Source organism: Macaca mulatta, chromosome 1 (assembly GCF_049350105.2).
Source record: "Macaca mulatta isolate MMU2019108-1 chromosome 1, T2T-MMU8v2.0, whole genome shotgun sequence".
NCBI lineage: Eukaryota > Metazoa > Chordata > Mammalia > Primates > Cercopithecidae > Macaca > Macaca mulatta.
This window is the reverse complement of record NC_133406.1, coordinates 173554392-173573872: the sequence shown is the minus strand read 5'-3', so window position 1 is coordinate 173573872 and position 19481 is coordinate 173554392. Positions and strand designations below refer to the sequence as shown.

Below are 19481 nucleotides of genomic sequence, written 5' to 3'. Positions count from 1 at the left end.
ACTTTTTTTCACAGCCACAAAATACTTACTCAATACTCTTTATTAGAGAAATAACTGTTTCCTACTTTGGTGTCATTTTTAGGCCTGCTGACAGGTAGGTCACAGTTCATTAAAACGTTTACACATACATTCAAGATGACCTGTATCAGTTCTTTAAAAGAAAGAGGTATGACGGCGGGGGCGGAGGGGAACAGCTTCATAAGCTGTCAGTCTCCTGCCTTTGGTTCAAGAACAATTTAACAGTCCAACTGCTTTTAAAAATCTCTTTTATTTTAGCTCCCACAAATTTGTAAAAATCATCACTGTCTTTAGAGTAAATGACCAACATACTTATTCTGAAGAAGTTACTAGCCAGAGGAATCATTAGAAGGAATCTTGGTACAGAATCTTTGCCATAATTCTAGATTCCCATTTAGTTTGCAGAAAGTTGTGAATTCTAACAATATGTTATCAATTTGTCTCCTATATAGGCTTGTTTTAGAGAAAAATTCTTCTCCAGATTTATTTTACTACTCTATTCTGTATTTATTTAGCTAGACATTTGTAGAAAATTGGTAAACTACTATATTAGTTGTTCTTTATATGGTTAAGTTGCGAAACAATGCTAAATATCTCCTGAAGGAAAAAAAAACAAGTTGGGAGTTAAACCAGGATGACAATTGTACACTAAAACTGAAAACCTCTAGCAACGCCTAGCATTTTGTTTAGGATTTGGAGAATTTTACTATTTCAAGGTTTTTGTTTCTTAAGGATAGTTTACTACTATTCCTATTTTACAGTTTAGCAGAAATGTAAAAATTCCCTTCCTCTATCCTTCTGGCATGTAAGAAAAGGACACTAGCTGGCAAGCACTATTTTTATGTTGACAGCAGGGCTATTTTGAGTCATCTTAGTACTATCCAATGTTTACGCCAAGAAAAGAGGTTAGCATGACATCAGCAATTTAAAGAGTAAATGCTCAGTTTTCGGTCACTTAATAAGCATATTTCTTTTGAACAACAAAGTCTATCTTTTTATCATAAATAATAATGCAGTTCATCAGCATAAACCATTAAACCATAATTAGAAAATCCTACCTTTTGTGCATCTCCTGTGAAATACGCAATGGCCAGGGTGGGCAGAATCATGAACAATGCATTGTAATAGAGCAGTCCATATTTTCCCAGCTCCTAGGACAGTAAATAATTAGGTGTTTCATCTGCATTTGGTTCTAGCAGATACAACACTGTACAAAATACCACTCAAACTACACATACATACACAAACACACACACCCTCCCCTACAACATACACAGCAAATGAATTAAGTTAGAAGTTTTGCAAACATTAAGGAATAACCTAAACTTTCAAGACCAAAAAAAGCACCTTACAAAATTTTATACTTACTTGAAATAAATTCCTCAAGTGCTTAAGGTCAGAGAAATAAAAAATGACAACTGACTGCCTCAAAATCGCTAGGAGAAAAGAGGTTATTCTGAACACACACACACACACAGACACACACACACCAATATCGAAACATCCCTCTGAATCCATTCTCTTTCCAGAACTGAATCAAGAGCCACTGAGTATGTCTTGGGCTTTTTAGAAGCCTAGCAGTGTCATATAAGAAAGATGGATGAAGCTGGACATGGTGGCTCATCACACCTGTACACTCAGCAGTTTGGGAGGCTGAGGCGGATAGACTGCTTGAGCCCAGGAGTTCAAGACCAACATGGGCAACATGGTGAAACACTGTCTCTACAAAAAATACAAAAACGGCCGGGCACAGTGGCTCACGCCTGTAATCCCAGCACTTTGGGAGACTGAGGCAGGGAGATCACTTGAGGTCAGAGTTCAAGACCAGCCTGGCAAACACAGTGAAACCATCTCTACAAAAATACAAAAATTAGCCGGGCATGATGGCGGGTGCCTGTAGTCCCAGCTACTAGGGAGGCTGAGGCAGGAGAATCGCTTGAACCTGTGAGGTGGAGGTGCAGTGAGCCAAGATCGCACCATTGCACTTCAGCCTGGATGACAGAGTGAGATTCCATCTCAAAAAAAAAAAAAAAAAAAAAAAAAAACCTAGCAGAGCATGGTGGCACATGCCTGTTAAATCCCAGCTACTGAGGAGGCTGATGTGGGTGGATTACTTAAGCCTGGGAGTTCAAGGCTGCAGTGAGCCAAGATTGAGATCGTACCACTATACTCCAGCCTGGTTAACAGAGCAAAAACCTATCTTAAATTAAAAAAAAAAAAAAAAATTAGCCAGGAATGGTGGTATGCACCTGTAGTCCCAGCTACTCAGGAGACTGAGGTGGGAGGGCTCCTTGAACCCAGGAATCCGAGGGAGGCTACAGTGAGCTCTGATTATGCCACTGCATTCCAACTTGTGCAACAGAGCAAGACCCTAGCTCAAAAAAACAAACAAACAAAAAGCACAAAGCAAGCAAACAAAAAAAGATGGCCAGATTCAGACACACAGACTCAGGCCTAGACCAGTAATAACGGACAGCACTTCTCAGTGAAGTATTTCTGAAAATGTGCACATGAAGTACAATGAAGATTAAGATTACTATAACTACAACTCCCAGAACACAGTATGACTCATTGGGTTCTTAACTACTAGGGAGCAACAAAGGACAACACACATCTTCAAACACAGGGAGCCTATAAGAACTCTGAGTCCACCTTTGATTCACACACTTATGGAACATTTAGCATGAAGCAGTCTCCTGAAAATGCGGACCAGGGTTTGAGAGGTGGGAAGGGGGGACAGTGAGGGAGTGGTAAGGATGGGGGCATAGTACTTGCCTAACTCCTGTGATTGAAAGATTACTGACTGATGAGAAAAGCTGAACTGCCTTCTCAAAAGCAACACTGAAAAATTGGAAATAAATACCCAACAACAGAAAACTAGCTGATTAGGCTGGGTGCAGTGGCTCATGCCTGTCATCCCAGCATTTGGGGAGGCCGAGACAGGCGATCACCTGAGGTCAGGAATTTGAGACCAGCCTGGCCAACATAGAGAAACCCCGTCTCTACTAAAAATACAAAACTTAAGACTGGTCTGGTGGTGGACACCTGTAATCCCAGGTATTCAAGAGGCTGAGGCACAAGAATCACTTGAACCCAGGAGACAGAGGTTGCATTCAGCTGAGACTGTACCACTGCACTCCAGGCTGGGCGACAGAGTGAGACTCCATCTCAAAAAAAAAAAAAAGGAAAACTAGCTGATTAGATGACTAGACTATAACACAGCTGTACAATAAAACATTACACAGCCACTAAACATGTTTAATGATGCTGACTGCCATAGAAAGGTGTTTAAGAAATGGTACTAAGTGAAAAATACAAGTTAGAAAATGTATCATCCCTCCTTTGCTTAAAATTTTAACATACAGATAAATGTGCACACACATACACACAAAATAAAGGATATCCACCAAAACAGTGCTTCTCACTCGATGATAGTATTAAGGGAGATTTATGTTTTCTTCCTTTTGTTTATCCACGTTTTCTACTACTTCTATCATAAACATGCATTATTTTAAGTAGTATTATAAAGTTAAGTTTTAAATTCGATAGCTACATTCAGGTCTAAAATGCAGCACAAAATCTTTACGCCATATGACTAATACTCAATGGACTATGATTGTAAGCAGTCCTGATATTATCAGTAACAAAACTCCTGATTGGCTGCCCTGCCTATGGAGTAGCCATTCTTTTGTTTCTTTACTCCTAAAAACAAAACAAAACAAGAAAACTCCTGATGTTTAAAAAAGCACCTCAGCATGGCCGTACTGCCTTACTGCCTCTGGGATAAACCAAGTAACTGACTGCTTATGGTCACCACAAGTATCAGTGTAAAGGTGTGCCTCATGTGTACAGCAGCAAAAAGAAAGTCATACTGGAACAACCTTTAAGAAAGGTGCCCAGTCAGCCAGAGGCCTGAGTGTTATCCAGGAAGTACAGGATGTGCATGGAGACACACATGTACACACAGATACACACCATCCAGTAACTGACAAACAGCAAAAACCTAAATGCCAAAACTTCTGTTTTTCTTTATGCATTTTAACTGTTTTGAATGTCTTTCTCCCTGCCTCCTTAAATAAAGTACACTGACTAAAACTAGATTTAGGGCATCATCATAAACATGTATTATTATGTCTTATGACACACTGTTATGCATCAAAAATCTGTATTATTATGTTTATGTAGTATGTTCTTATTCAGTGTTGCCCTTACGGCTGTTTAATAGACCCTACATCTTTTTTTCTTCTTCAGTATTTCTGTCTTTTATAATTCGACTGTTTCTCTTGTTGGCTGACCTTTTATACTGCTGGTAAACCTCTCTGCCTCTAAATAGAATTCTACCTTCTAGTTTGTTGCTTGTAAGATATGAGCTACGAGAAGTAATCAATGAACTTAAAAGTTCTACTACAAATAAGTCATAGTCATTTCTAAGTGAGAAACTGAAGGGCTCTCCTAGGAATAAAATACTCAGAAACGTTCTTGGTTTTTTTTTCTAGGTTCTAGGATGTACTATAGATTGTACTAATATGGTAGCCACTGGCCACAAGTAGCTATTTCAGTTTAATTACAATCACATAAAACTACTGATTTCAGTTTCTCAGTTATTTTCAAGTGCTCAAGGGCCATGCATGGCTAATGACCAGTTAATGGAACACAGAAATACAAATTTCCGATGTCACAGAAAATTCTATTGAACAGTGCTGTTTTAGACAACTGAAGCTACTGGACAAATAAAATGTCATTAATAGTATCTATTTTCCAAAGTAGCAAATGGGCTGAAGAAAAGAGTAAGACCAATCACTAACTGCTACCTTTTCTCCAGCTATTTTAAAAAGATAAAAATTCTCACTAGTAGCTTCCATTAAAATGCAACCATCATATAGATTCATCAAAGCAAATAAATGGAGGCCAAGACATGCATATTTAAAGAAAATGCATTGGAAACAAATCAACACTGTCCTTGGTTCTTTGAGGCTATTCCAAAAAAAAAAAAAAACTATCTATCTGCAAAATAATGAAAACTACTGGGATAGACATTCAATCTATACTTCTTTTCTAGAGGAGCAGGCAAAGTCCCTGGCCAAGGCAAGGTCAATTCAAAGTACTAATAGTACTATCAAGCAGGTAGGACACTTGTATTTATTTATTATCTAAGCTCCCAAAAAGGAGCTTAAGTAGTTTCAGAAATACTGTACATATAATAGGAAAGACTAAAAACTAAGCCGTTAAAGAGAAAACATGGATAGGAAAATAAGATAAAGTCATGGTCAGTTACAAGAAGTAATTATGAGATAAAAATGTACCAGCTGCTCAGGAAAAACTATGGTGACATCTAAGATAAGCATTTCATATGGGTCCTCATATAGGATACATTATGATATCAAAGACAATTCCTTCAATTAGCAACCCTAGGATATATAAAGTTGAGGTCCATTTAGTTATTTCTTACAGTAATATAATCTCATAACATAATGTTGCAAAAACAATATGATTCAAATACTCAGCTTTCTAATAATCTGGCTTGATCTAAAAATAACATTTTTAAAGTATATAGTAAACAACAAACAATATCTGGTAAAGCCAAGGCCAAGAAACACAGTGTTGCCCCTGAGAGAGACAGAGATCCAAATGCTCCCTAAAATTTCCCATTATTTATAGGGCAAATACATAAAGGCCATTTTTGTTTTGCAGCCCCTTCCAACACTCATTTCCCTTCAAGTCTGCCCAAAGGTTTCCAGGTAGTTCTCTTTCTGCCTCCCAGATCCCCGGAAAGTCCTCTAGAATACAGCCATGAACATTTAAAGACACTTCAGTGAACACGCTTTACCTTTCCTACCCCACACGAAGTCAAAATTCACACAATCCCAGAAAAGCCTGGACTAAAAGCTAATTGCTAATTAATTAAAAAATAAAGTTTCTTCTATGAACACCAAAGTACAGGAATTTTACCCTCACAGAGCCACTATGTCTTTCTCATCCCTGGTAAGTACTTTCTTACCAGGAGAAAAGTACACTTACCAGGAGAAAAGTACATTTTTTCTCCGATGAACTGACATTCCCAACATCAGTACACATCTGTTAAAGAAGCTTTAGATTGCTACTTACTTTTGAATCTAATTTTTGTTTTACATATGCACCATTTGCTGCTGTCAGGACATCGTTTATCAGAATAAAAACATATCCTTCCAGATCAAATGCCAAGTCAGAGCTGCAAAACATAAGCAACACTTTAAGAACAACTTACTTTAAAGAACACACATTTAATTTTAAATAGATATGAGCTAAAACATTTACAAGAACATATTCTCATCTAGGGAAGTGAATATTAGGCATTTTATCAGCTACTGGTATTTCTTGATTTCTGGTCACAGTTTGCAATTTCTCCTCAATAAGGGATTCCTCAGAAATAAGAGGCACTAACATTTAAACACATAGTTAGCAACAATCAATCATGTCATTTAATAGCACACTGCTCGGCATTCAAAGACAGATGACAAGCACCAAATTACCATTAAGTACATCTGTGAAGCAGGCAGAAGCAGGTAGAGCTCAATTTCATAGACAAGAAAACCAAAAGGACAGGCCGTTAACAAGTCATTTTCTGAAGGTCCACACAAAAGGCAGGACAATCTTGCATAGGTAGTTGGGTCCCTGGGTGGAATTTCTGAAGTGTGGATCATGGTTAGCTCTGAGATCAAGCTAGAACAATGTCTAAGCACATAGCAGGAACTCAAATACTTAAATAATTGCTCAATGAACCTGTGAAGTATAACTTGGGGGTTTAGGGAAACCAAAAATTTCTGGAACTTAAGAGTACCAGGCACCAGATAAGAATTCAGTAAATTAAACAGAATAAATGAAAATCTGAGAAAGGTATGCCTTCAGCATACTTCAGCACCCTAGCTAAAAGAGTGGCTCCACAGACTATGATTTTGCAGAGATACTGCATAGGAACCAAGACTTCTAATGAGACCCAAGAAAGCCCCAAGGAACCCCTGTTGTTTGGTACAATTTTGGATCCCATCAGCTTCAAGGAAATGTTTCCAAGACCAGCAGGGCATCTCTAAAACGAAAGGTAGGAGGCTAGTATAGACTTTTTCTCCAAGGAGGGAATAGGACATAGAAGGAAAAGCAGTTAGCTATATAGCCAATTTCCAGTAACCAATTATGCCACCCTCCTTTTTTTAGAATGAAATTTTACTTGGAGATTGAACTTGTAAAATAGGACCGGACTGATAATATTTTCTTCCTATACTACGGGAATGTGATGAAGGTAAACGAGTCAATCCATGAAGTACACTGGAACTCTTTGATGGAAAACATACATCTGGCAGAATGTGTGGCATTAGCAAATACATACATGCACGCCCTGGGCTGATTAAAATGTTGTAGAAGACTTCTAGCAATCATTATAATTTTCTCGGTCTGTGGGTATACATTTTCCTAATGTATTTTAAAACTAAAACTTGGCCGGGCGTGGTGGCTCAAGCCTGTAATCCCAGCACTTTGGGAGGCCAAGACGGGCGGATCACGAGGTCAGGAGATAGAGACCATCCTGGCTAACCCGGTGAAACCCCGTCTCTACTAAAAAATTCAAAAAACTAGCCGGGCGAGGCGGCGGGCGCCTGTAGTCCCAGCTACTTGGGAGGCTGAGGCAGGAGAATGGCGTGAACCCGGGAGGTGGAGCTTGCAGTAAGCTGAGATCCAGCCACTGCACTCCAGCCTGGGTGACAGAGTGAGACTCCGTCTCAAAAAAAAAAAAAAAAACTAAAACTTAAGAAAAATGGAAAAAGCTTTAACAACCTAATAGAATATCTAAGTTATGGCATTTGTGTTGTAGCTTACGTGAGGCCAATTAAAACAATGTTATTATTCATTATTTGAAAAGGCAAGCAAATGTTTCATAGTCATTTTCCTCACCTCACAGAAGAGGAGACATGCTTTTCTTTAGCAGCATGCAAAATTTTAGCAGCATGCAAAATTAAGAAATGCCACATGGTTTATAAAAACACACAGGCTCTGAAGAAAGCCACAGATTCAAATTTCAGCTCTGCCATTAGCTCTGTGACCTTAAGCAAGTTACTGAACTTTTTAGTTTCTTCAACTATAAAATAGGAAAATTATACCCATACCTGTCTGAGGTGTTGTGAAGAATACATAATAAGATGTGTAAAATGTCAAACATATTGTGTGGCACATGCTATGTGCTCAGCAAAACGACAGTAACAAATTCTAAATTACATCAATTTAACTTTTAACAATCCCAAGAATCTTATTTTTGTCAACCTTTATCCTAATACAGCCAAAAAGACTTAACCTTTTCAAGAGACTGATACGCTTTTCAAAGATACAATTCTTATATAGGCTATAAAAAATTGTTATTCATAAGTAATCATTTATTATCAAAAATTATTGATATTTTATAATGTGCTATTCATAGGCCCACATCTTACCTGGCAGCTACAAAGGCTCCAATAATCATTGCAAATACAGTCATTTTAATACCCCAAGAAAAAGTCTTCCTACAAAATAAAAAAATTTTAAAATACACACGACTTTATTCACACACTCATTTTACAACAGAAGCAAAAAGTGTGATATGCTTTCTCAAAAGCTATAAACAATTATATTTTAAACATTTCTGAGAAACTGGATATTTAAAAGAACCCCTTTGATGAAGCAAAAATTCATTGTTATATAAGTTATTATACCCATTTTAAAAATTTTCACCAATTATTAGTGAGTTTGAATTTTTGTAAAGCAGAATTTCTTTAACAGAAAAATGTCACATTCATTTGTAGTAAAAGGAGCTAAGATATGAATGCTATTTAAAACCTATACCTATGCTTCTGATCCAGTTTCTCCCAGTGGCAGTAGCACAGAAATTCTAGAAAGTAAATCTCATGTTCAGATAGATTTTCAACTCCAATTCATGACCTTCCCAACTACCACTCCCACAAACTATCAATTCCAGCAGCCAAGAGAGAGGGTTTCTTCAACTTCTCAAAAGGTAAGGTAGGAATAAGACAAATAATTTAGTATCTCACATATGCTAGGCACCTTTTCAAGGTGATTTAAAGAACAGATATATTAAAAACTTAGCTCACTTGAGTAAAACTCCTTCAGCAAACATTGTAAACAGGATGGAGAACCTTCTCAGAACTGTAAACATTGGCAAGCTGAAAAAAAAAAGATAATTAGGTAAAATAGAATTTAACATTTTTTTTAAACTAAGATTTTCCAAACTGGTAGTTAAAATAATGCTATATTCTTCCATTATGGAAATTCCATACTGATTAATTTATGGTTAAACCCTTGCTTTTCTCTAGAAACAATTCCTACTTGAAAGCCTAAAAGAGTTGCTTTTAAAAAAACTACTAGAAGTGAGAAACATTAACTACAAAACTTTATTCTGCTAATTACGCAAATACTCTAAGCTGTAAACATGTTAGTTTTTAATAGAAAAAGGCTTCCTTCTCATTTTTTCACTAGTCTGACCTCCCTTCCCACCCACTAGACCTCCCAGAAACCATCTATGAAAATCTTATTCCATGAAATGTCTTGACTGTCCTTTTGTGGATCTAATTTTGTCTTCATCTAAATTCCCAGAGCATTTTGCTTGTACTAATCAAACATATAGCCTCTTGCAATATAGTTATTTCTGAATATATCTTATCTCACTCCAAAGTGAATTATACTTAGCTGGCAATCAAAGATAGGTGTGAATGAATGGTTGGATGAGATGGATGAAAAAAAGCACACTCTATACAAGCAGCACTTTGCAGAAGGCCTGCATTTCTTTCCCAGTGGGTAATGAAATGGAAAAGAATGTCCCACCCATGATAAATGTGACTTCCTTGGCACCCTCTTCAGAGATATCATCCTGGTCATTCTGTCAGGTTTCTTAGGTTTTAAAGGAAGAAATGAAAAACACCTTGTCCCTGATCCTCAGAAATCTGTCCATTCTATTTTATAATGCCAGGGTTTTAGCTTGTGTGGTAGTGGTGAAGCCACTGGTTTCTGTTCAATGGTTTCTCTATTTGTGTTGTTTTAATACCACACACACCCGATATGTACACTACAATAAGAGCAGAAGCCAGAAACTGGGAGGTTAGAGGGAAAAATAGTGTTACCACGGAGAGGAGAGCTATTGCTTCTTTCTGAAAGTAAGTATGTTGCCTCTACAGTTATATGCCATGGGTAAGATATTAATAATATTTTTATCAGGGTTCTATCTGATGTTACTTTACTTCACGTTAGAAGAAAGACTGCAAAAGTTCTTGTGCCTACCCTCTAATACTGCTGTGTGGAAGTTGCCTAAAATATTTAAGAGCTATATTAAAGAACTGAAATCCCGGAAGCCTAGTATATTATCTTCACTATTGTGGCTCTAGAAAAATAATAAAAATCTCCTATCACAGCATTGTATAACATTTTAAGACTTCTGACATCAAAATGAGGGGTAAAAAAACAAAAACAAAAAACTCCTTTTCTCTCCAAAGAAAACAGCATCAACTAAAACCTTTGGCACCACCTTCATTATTTAGTAGTAATAGAAGCTTTCTGGTCCTTTCATTTTTTTTCCAGAATCAATAACAATGTGTTAAATATTTGACATTCAAGTACAATTTTAAGAATACATTATATTAACCTCACTAGTAAAATAAAGTTATCCATACTTCAGTTTCTTTGTGCTGAACAGTCCCGTGATTTGGTTCCCAAAATATAGTAGAGGTAGTGGAAACGTCTAGAAAATTTAAAAAGGGATAACAAAACTCAATAATAAAGATAGCTAAAACAAGGTCCTTTCAAACAGAAACAATTTTATTTGATCAAAATTTTTTCCACTTAAAACATAAGATTAGTTCTCATATACAATTTTGACCCCCAAACACCCAAACAACACTTCTCCTTGGATAAACAACATTACTATGGCGGAAAGAAAGGGAGGAAGGCAGGGAGAAAAGACAGAAATATGAATATGATCAATGTGAGACAGAAACATTATTTGCTGTAAAATATGATCATGTATTAGAGCCCATGGCTCTAAAGTCAGCAGAAAAAGTAAAGGCAATTCATCGTCATTTGGAGTCAAGCAGAGGCAGACAGAAGAATATAAAATAAACCCAAAGAATAATGAATGCAGGATACCTGGGCTAGATTAGATGGATACAGAAACTACAAAAAACTGTTGTACTCTCAACAAGTGTGCATTAATTAAAAACAAAAGAATATTCCTAGGTTATTTTTTCTCTTAAGTTTAAAGAGATTGTAGGCCTACTACATTTATTCTTTACATTCATTATAACTACTCTAGACTGGGCATTTTTGAGGCTGCAGTTTTTAAAATACGCAAGGCACTGATAAAATATATTAATACATAGCGACTTCATTTCACAAAATAAAGTATTGCTTTTCTTCTTTTACCTTTCGAGGTACATTTCTGTCAAGGTCAGGAAACTTGACTACTCTGAGCGCCTTTCCCACCCAGAGAACTGCCACTGTGGCCACCATCTGTAAACAGAGAACACAGATTCACTGTTCTACACATAAAGACACACAGAAGTTCTAACAACATAAACCACGTAATGGTGAGGATTCTAACTAACCTGGCCAAGTCCAACACATAGTGAGGAGGGAAATCTACAAAAAAGGGCAAAGGAAAAACAAGGTCAGAACAAACCTGACTTAGCTCCGTGAATTCAATTTGCACATCGGCAACGTTAATGTGGCATTCCGATACAAGCCACACCAACGTCCGCCCCTAAATCAAACAAAAATCTTGGGAGAAAACTCCCTGCCTGTGGGTTGTCAGGCCACCCCGCTGATGTAGCCTCGGGCGGCCGCTTGTCTCATCTTGTCCGAGTCTACCATTTCAGCCCGCTGCCTGCAAAGGATTTCTCAAGGCAGTGAAGATATAGATCTCTCCAACGGTTTCACATACCTTTAAAAAAAAAAAAAAACCAACTTCTGCCTCGGGGTCCCAGTGTTAGCAAAGGAATAACTGTCCGCCAGGGTGAGGATGCGCACGTCCCCAGAGGCTGTCAGAGGGAGCAGGGGACACTGAAGCCCCGGCTCCCTGTCCAGGCTGCTGAGGAGGGAGGCTTCCCTCGCTCTCCTCCCTGATCGACAGACATAAGGGCTCAAAAGTCACCAAAAGAGTCACTTTGCTCCATCTCTCTGAAGGGCAGGGTTTTCGGGGCGGTGCACCGAGGGCATGGCAGGCGAGCCCCAAACGTGCCGGGCCGGCCAGAGCTCCGCGCAGAGAGCGGACCCCTGCCCCAGGCCCGCGCGCCGAGCCGCTCCGCCGCCTGGGCCGCGCGCGTCAGCCGCCCGCCCTCCCCAGCTCCCGCCCAACTTTGTTCGGCTTTAACTTTGGCAGTCAAAGTCCAGGGAGTCGGCGCCCCGCCGCCGCCGCCGCCGCCGCCGCCCGCTCCTCCTCCGCGGCCTCCGCCGCCGCCGCCTCGGCCCTACCTGTAATTGGTGAGCACGCTCTTATTCACCACCACGATCAAGAAGGAGCTCACGCCGTAAAAGCCGGCGGCCAGCAGCTTCAGAAACACGGTCAGCGTTTCGGCCGACGCCATCCCCAGCTCCTCCTCATCTCGGAGTGTGGAGGATTTCGCGGGGGCTTCTCCTTTAACCCGAGCATGCTGACGTCTATGAACTTCCGCCATGGCTGCCGCAGCGGCGTGGGCCTGGCTGCTGGGCCTAGCGGCGCGGGGGCTTGCAGCTGCGGTTCCCAGGTGACCCGAGGAGTCGGAGACCGCAGACTAGGCCAGCTGCACGCTCGCCGCCTCGACTCCCCGCTTGGCTGCCGCCGGTCCCCGCCCAGGGGCAGGGACGCCGGGGTTCACACCCCTGGAGACTTTGCTCGGGCATTGTGCAACGCGGGGTCAGAGGGTAGGGCCGCGCCGGGCTTAGCCTGGGCAGGGGTTAGAGAGGGCCTGGAGAAGGGGCAGCGGCGACCCCCCTGCCCGAGGCGGACAAAGAGAACCCGGGGGAACTACATCGGGACACCAGAGCGCCGGGCGGCAAACCACAGACGCTGGGTGACAGTCGCTCTGCGCCTGCGCAAGAGCACGCGCCGGGTCTCCCCGCGGGATGAGTACCTGGGGCGGGGGGAGTCTGGTGGCCGAGGAGCTGGAAGGCCGTATTCTTCGGATAACCGCCGCAACATAAGTGCAGACCTTCCTCCCCTCTGTTACAGGTGGCCGGCCGAGTAGTTACAGTACATTGTGTCTAGACTAATTTTGAATGCTCTTTTAGTCTCTCTTGCAGGGGGCCAAAACCCTTCAAAAGTATCAGATGTGGATCAATAGTAAACACTCAACGAAAATTTCATTCTGCAGTGCCTCTGGCTTCATACATTTTCTGAACCCAGAAAACACCAAACAATACTTTCTTTTCAGATCGGGAAGTTTTGTTTGTTTGTTGTTTTAAGAAAAATGTTGACATATCCCAAAAAGTAGCAAGATAAGCAGCTTGGGGATTGGTGAAAGCACAAGGTGTTTGGAGCCTAAAAGACTTGATTTCCAATTGTAGGAGTCCTAGAAATGACGACCCCCAAACACACACTCCTTATTGTGTGTCTTGGACCAATTAGATGACCTCCTTGAACCTGATCTCTGTGGATGTATTGCTAGCAAAGAGCTAGTTTTCGGTAAATGGTAGTCATTATTGTATAACAGAAGCAAATCATTATGATCAGTTTAAGCAAAGAAATTACATATTGAACTTTAATAGATTAAGAAAGAAGAACTTTGAATTATTTTTCTAAATGCTTGGTCTGTATCTTTTTAAATTTCTTCTTTTTTTTATTTTTTTTTATTTTTACAGTTTGGTAAACCAGGTATAGTGGTTCACACCTGTAATACCAGCACTTTGGGAGGTCAAAGCAGGTGGAATGCCTGAGCCCAGGAGTTTGAGACCTTCCTGGGCAACATAGTGAGACCCTGTCTCTACAAGAAAATAAAAAAATTAGCCAGATGTGGTGGTGCACCCCTGTGGTCGCAGCTACTCAGGAGGCTGAGGTGGGAGGATGGCTTGAGCCCAGGAAGTCGAGGCTGCAGTGAGCTATGATCATGCTACTGCACTCCAACCTGGGCAACAGCACAAGACCATCTTAAAGAAATCAATAAATAAATTGTGGCAAAATATACATGATATAACATTAATCATTTTAACCCTTTTCGAGTATACAATTGAATGGCATTAACTGCATTCACATCGTTTTACAACCATCATCACTAATCCATCTTTAGAACTTTTTCACCATCCCAAAGTGAAACTCTTTCCCCTTTAAACAATCACTCCCTGTTTCCCTACTTCCTTCCCTCTCTGCTATTAATGAGTGTTCTACTTTCTGTCTCTGTGAATTTGACTACTCTAGGTACCTCATATGAGTGGACTCATGTATTTGTCCTTTTGTGATGAACTTACTTCATTAACATAGCTTCTTCAACGTTCAGCCACAATGTAGCATATGTTAGAATGTCCTCCCTTTTTAAGGCTGAATAATATTCAATTATATGTGTATAATTGGTTTATATCTTTTGAGTTACTTGAGAACACCTATGTTCTTCAAATGTTTCTTAAAAAACTGGCACACAGGATGAGGTTCTTAACGTAGCCTAAGGTGCTAGATAATGTGGTTCCTACCCACATCTCCAGAGGCACTATTCACATTTCCCTCCCTTAAGGTGCAGATAAATCAGCAACGTGGGTTCAGGCTTCTGTGTCTTTACTCTCATTATTCCCTCCATCTGGACTGCTTTTTCTCTTCCTCCTCTCACCCGGCTCCTGAAAAAGTCTTACATTTCCTTCCGTATTTTGGCAGAACATTACCTCTTCTCTGGGCAGCCTTCCTTCACACTGCCCCCCCGCTTCCCTCTACATAATTGATCTCTCTCCTTTGCACTTCTCCTACCGCATCTTTATATACCCCCTTTATAGAATATCCATCTGCTCCTGCTGCTATAACAAAATACCTGAGACTGGATAACATATAAAAAATAGAAATTTGTTTTCTCACACTTCTGCAGACAGAAGTCCAAGATCAAGGTGCCACCTTAACCACTGCATCCTCTGAAGGGGAAGAACACCATGTCCTCACATGGCAGAAGGGACAGAAGATCAGAAAGGGACAAACACTGTGTGAAGCCTCTTACATAAGGCATGAATCCTACTCACAAAAGCAGAGCCCTCATGACTTAGTCACTTCCTAAAGGCCCTGCCTCTTAATAATATCACATTGGTGATTAAGTTTCGACATATGAATTTTGGAGGACACATACAGACCATAGCAAAGGGGCTTTGCATTACTTGTTTACATATCACTCTCTTCCACTAGACAGTTGCTTCTTGAGGACAGAGGCAGGCAAGGATGCCTAACACAGTTTAGATATTTTAGTCGATTGAATCAGTGGAAACAAGGAAAATGATTAAATCTCTTCCTCGACTGTTAACTTCAAAAGGAAAAATAACTAAAACAGTATTTTAAGAAACATCCTTGTAGAAAAAATTATTATTTTAGAAGTAACAATGCCCCTCATAATAAAAAGCAAATATATACATATATACACATTTTTACACATTTTAAAAAACCTATCTGGAATAGAACCAGAAAAGAACACTAATTGTCAAGCCACACACTGCCACTGACACTTAGTTTTGTGACCTTGGGCAAATTACTAGACATCACTGTGCTTCAATTTCCGCACCTGTAAAATGAGGATGACAATAGTACCCACCTCATAGAGTTACGATGAGAATTAAATGAGTTAATGAATATGAAGTGCTTAGAACATAGTAAATATGAGTGTTTATTATAATTATTGTCACTAGTATTATTATGCAATCTTTCTCTTTTCACTTACTATTCCTTGATGGTCTTTCTGTGGCAACACTTAAACTCTACCTCATTCTTTTCAAAGGCTTCAGAGTATTCCATTAGTTGGATGCATCATCATGTAACCCTATAGACATTTAAGTTATTGCCATTTTTCAGTTTACAAACAATCCTTGTCCATTCAACTTTGTGTGAGTATAAATTTCTAGAAGTAGAATTGGTTAGTTAAGACTACTTTTTAATAGAAAATTACTAGAATTGAGAAAATTCCAAATTAACAACCTCCAAAGAGTTTATACTCATTTTTTATTCCTGCTAACCCTGTATGAAAATGAAACCCTCTTTTATAAAGAGGGCAGCAATGGAGAACAATGGTAGAGGTGAGATAATATTTTAAGTTCTACCCCGTGGAAATATTAAATGCCAGGTATAAATTTTCAAAATCATAAGTTGTGATTACACAGAATAAAAATAAGAGTGCTGATCCAGGCAACTACTGTTTTTCTCAGCATAATTACTTTATTAATTAACAAATATTTAAGACCTATCACAGGCCAACAACTGCATTGGATTTTCTCAACCCCAGTAATGATTTGGTTGCTGTGGACCCTCAGTAAAATGCTGTGGAGTTTAGTGGAGTCAAGCATTCTTATTAGGTACCCACAAAGATAAGATAGGTGCCATCTCTAGGAGGATTTTTATCTCTTTCCCATGTTATAGGTACTTAGACTTTTGGGTAAATTTTGGTATTTTAGGTCCTCAGATCTGTTTCCTAACCTCAGTAATATTAATCACAGAATTATAAATGGAGTATTTACGCATCATTGGGTGAAACAGTAAATACTGAAATATATCTTAAAAGGTTGTTCAAGATAAGAAAGACTGAATTAAATGTTCTCACTTAGGTACACTTAGGTATTTGGAAAAGTCAACTTTGTGGGTTGATAAATTTTACATCTTACTGGGTAGAATTACTAGCAAAAACTCTTCTTTGTATTAAATCATGTCTTTTTATCAAAACATTGCCTTTAGCTATCCTGTTTTTCCATGAGGGAATGTTGATTCTGTACACAGTTTTTTAAAACATAACTTATATTACTTCTTTTCCCCACACTTCTCCCTTTCCCTTGACCCACTTGCTCCTCTCATAGTGGAATGTAGATAGGCCTCTTTTGTTTTCCACCTGCATTCACCAGTTTCCTATTTCACTGCCAGCCTAGATCATACCCGGTGACCTGCTGTGTTGCACAGCTGGTTACTTTACAGCCAAGGAGCAAAAGTCATACATGTTTCCTATTTGAACAATACTCTAAAAATTCTGAGAACCAGAGAGCATGGAGCTTCTCTGCAGTGTCTTGTACTTTTCTATATTGGGCTGCAAGGAATGAACTTATTGACCACTGATGATGAGCCTGGCAATGTGCTACTCTTGTAATTCATTATCTCATTTCACCCTAACCACTCTGAGAAGCAGGTGTGGTGAAACAACATATAAACAGGAAAACAAGGGCTGAGAGGGAGTATTAGACATACACTGCATCCCACAGCTCTAACTGACTGTGTACAGATTTGGTCCTAGGTCTGTTTAGCGTTTAATCTGTGTTCCTCCACTGGACACTCCTGCCTCCTTTGGGGCAGATGGACAAGACCTACTTTTGCAAGATGTTCTGACAATGTCAATGCTTTCTTCAATGACCAAGTTTAGTGTTTATCAACCCTATGAAGAAGCATAAGCAGGGTAAAGGAGCAGTAATGTGTTGAAGTCATAGTCAGTCATGACTCTCTCTATAATCACCCTGCAAGCACTCTTTAACCCCCACCAAACTAGTTTTACCCCCTCCACTACACTGAAGCTGTTCACTGCAAAGTTACCCATGACCTCCATGGGACTAAACCCAATGGACACTCTTAGTCCTCCTGCTTGACCACTCTACAGCATTTACATTGCTGATATTCTCCCTTCTTTTAGCTATACTCTCTTCCCTTGACTTCTGGAGCCCCATACTCTCTGAAACCTCTCCTGGCACTCTGGCTGCTCCTTCTCATCCTGTTTTGCTGGTTCCTCCTCTTCTCACAGAGCTTTAAAGTTTTACATTCCTCAGGGCTCAGTCTTGGGTCTTCTTTCTTTATTCTGTGTATTCTTACTAAATCTCATTCCATTCCATAGTTTCAATTATGATTTATTGTTTGCCAATGCTTACCAAATCTACATTACTTATGTTCTCTCTAACTCCAAAATTAATGTGTCTGACTGCCTCCTGAATATCTTCACTTGGATAACTCTCTGGTATGCTGCTCAACATGCCTGAAACTAATCTCGTCATTATCCCTTTAACTCCAACATTCTGCTTCTCTATTATACTTTACTGTATCAGGTAATGAATCCTGACAGTTGAGATCCTAGCTGTCTTATTTTGCCATCCAAATAGTTACTACTTTGCATTTATCAGATCAGAACAACATAATTTAATCAATGTGTTGAACCAGTATATTTTGTATGAGAATATTAAGATGATCGAGATCTCTGTGAACTATACTGTGGCAAAGAGTAAAAGATTGGATGTCAATCCAATGATGCTACACTGCTGGCCCTGACATGTAAGAGGTAAACTGTTTTAGTTGAACCCTATAAATTAATATAGAGACAAAACATTTGCCATGTTAGTAGCTACACACTAGGTGTCAGGAAATGTCATGTTGATTCGCCCTAGTACAAACACTACATCTGGAGCATCAACTAACATTGATTAAGTTTATAATTAAGTTTATAATCACACTCAGTTATTTGATAAGATTTTCCTTCTGCAGCAGACAAACAGATTATTTAAATGGAGATGTGATAGGATTCATCCATCTTTCAAGTCTTTGATGATGGCACTAATCTCTGCAGTTCCTCTAAATATGTGGTATATCTTTTTTTGTACTGTCCTGAAAGGGAAGGAAAGCTCCAGAGGCTTCCTCTTTCTACTATCATGGTCCTTATTCCATTGACCACAGAGACACTGTAAGGATTTTACCAGCTGCCAAGCATATCTATTATGCCTAAACATATATCTCTTCCAATTAAAGAGCTGGAGACAAAAACACACAGTGGATTTGTAGACCTACTGAGCACATTGTGTTTCAAAGTTGGGCTAGGTCTCCAATTATCACCTGACCCACTTCTATAGTCTAAATGTGTGTGTCCCCCCCCAACAAATTCATATATTGAAATTATCATGTAAAAATAGAGACGAATCTCTAAGTAGAAAGGTTTTATTTGAGAATAGTATACAAGAAGTAGGATTGTAATTTGGGACCTATATACAAACCAGGATGGCCTCCAGTATGTATGGAGAACAGAGCAAAAGGTTAGGATTTTATTGGAGAAAGAGGAGATTTATGCAACTTGTTTTAAAAGAAAGTTTTTTGGTGCTGGCAGCATCTTACAAGAGCTGGAGAGTTCTGATATGTGAATGTCAGTAGTCCTTAGGGAGGACTTGTCATCTTGGAGTTTCAGTTAGGCCTTTACATTTAGAATTGGGTTTGTGAGTCAGTGTGTCAGGCATGTGTTCTTGTGTAAGTGGCTAGCTGTCCTTGTGCTGCCAGCTGTCTTTGTGTGACTCACGTAGTA

At 39.4% G+C, this 19481-nt stretch overlaps 1 protein-coding gene across 1 annotated transcript in view; it reads right to left on the bottom strand.

Moving 5' to 3' along the window:
- The window catches only part of SLC35D1 (solute carrier family 35 member D1), a 56395-nt gene extending 43313 nt beyond the window's left edge, over positions 1 to 13082 (bottom strand). Inside the window, 8 exon segments of the mRNA NM_001258070.1 lie at positions 1077 to 1169; positions 6124 to 6226; positions 8472 to 8540; positions 9126 to 9197; positions 10698 to 10765; positions 11446 to 11532; positions 11628 to 11661; positions 12493 to 13082. Of these exon segments, the coding sequence (NP_001244999.1) occupies positions 1077 to 1169; positions 6124 to 6226; positions 8472 to 8540; positions 9126 to 9197; positions 10698 to 10765; positions 11446 to 11532; positions 11628 to 11661; positions 12493 to 12695 (729 nt within the window). The 5' untranslated portion in view covers positions 12696 to 13082.
- Between the last annotated feature and the right edge of the window lie 6399 nt (positions 13083 to 19481).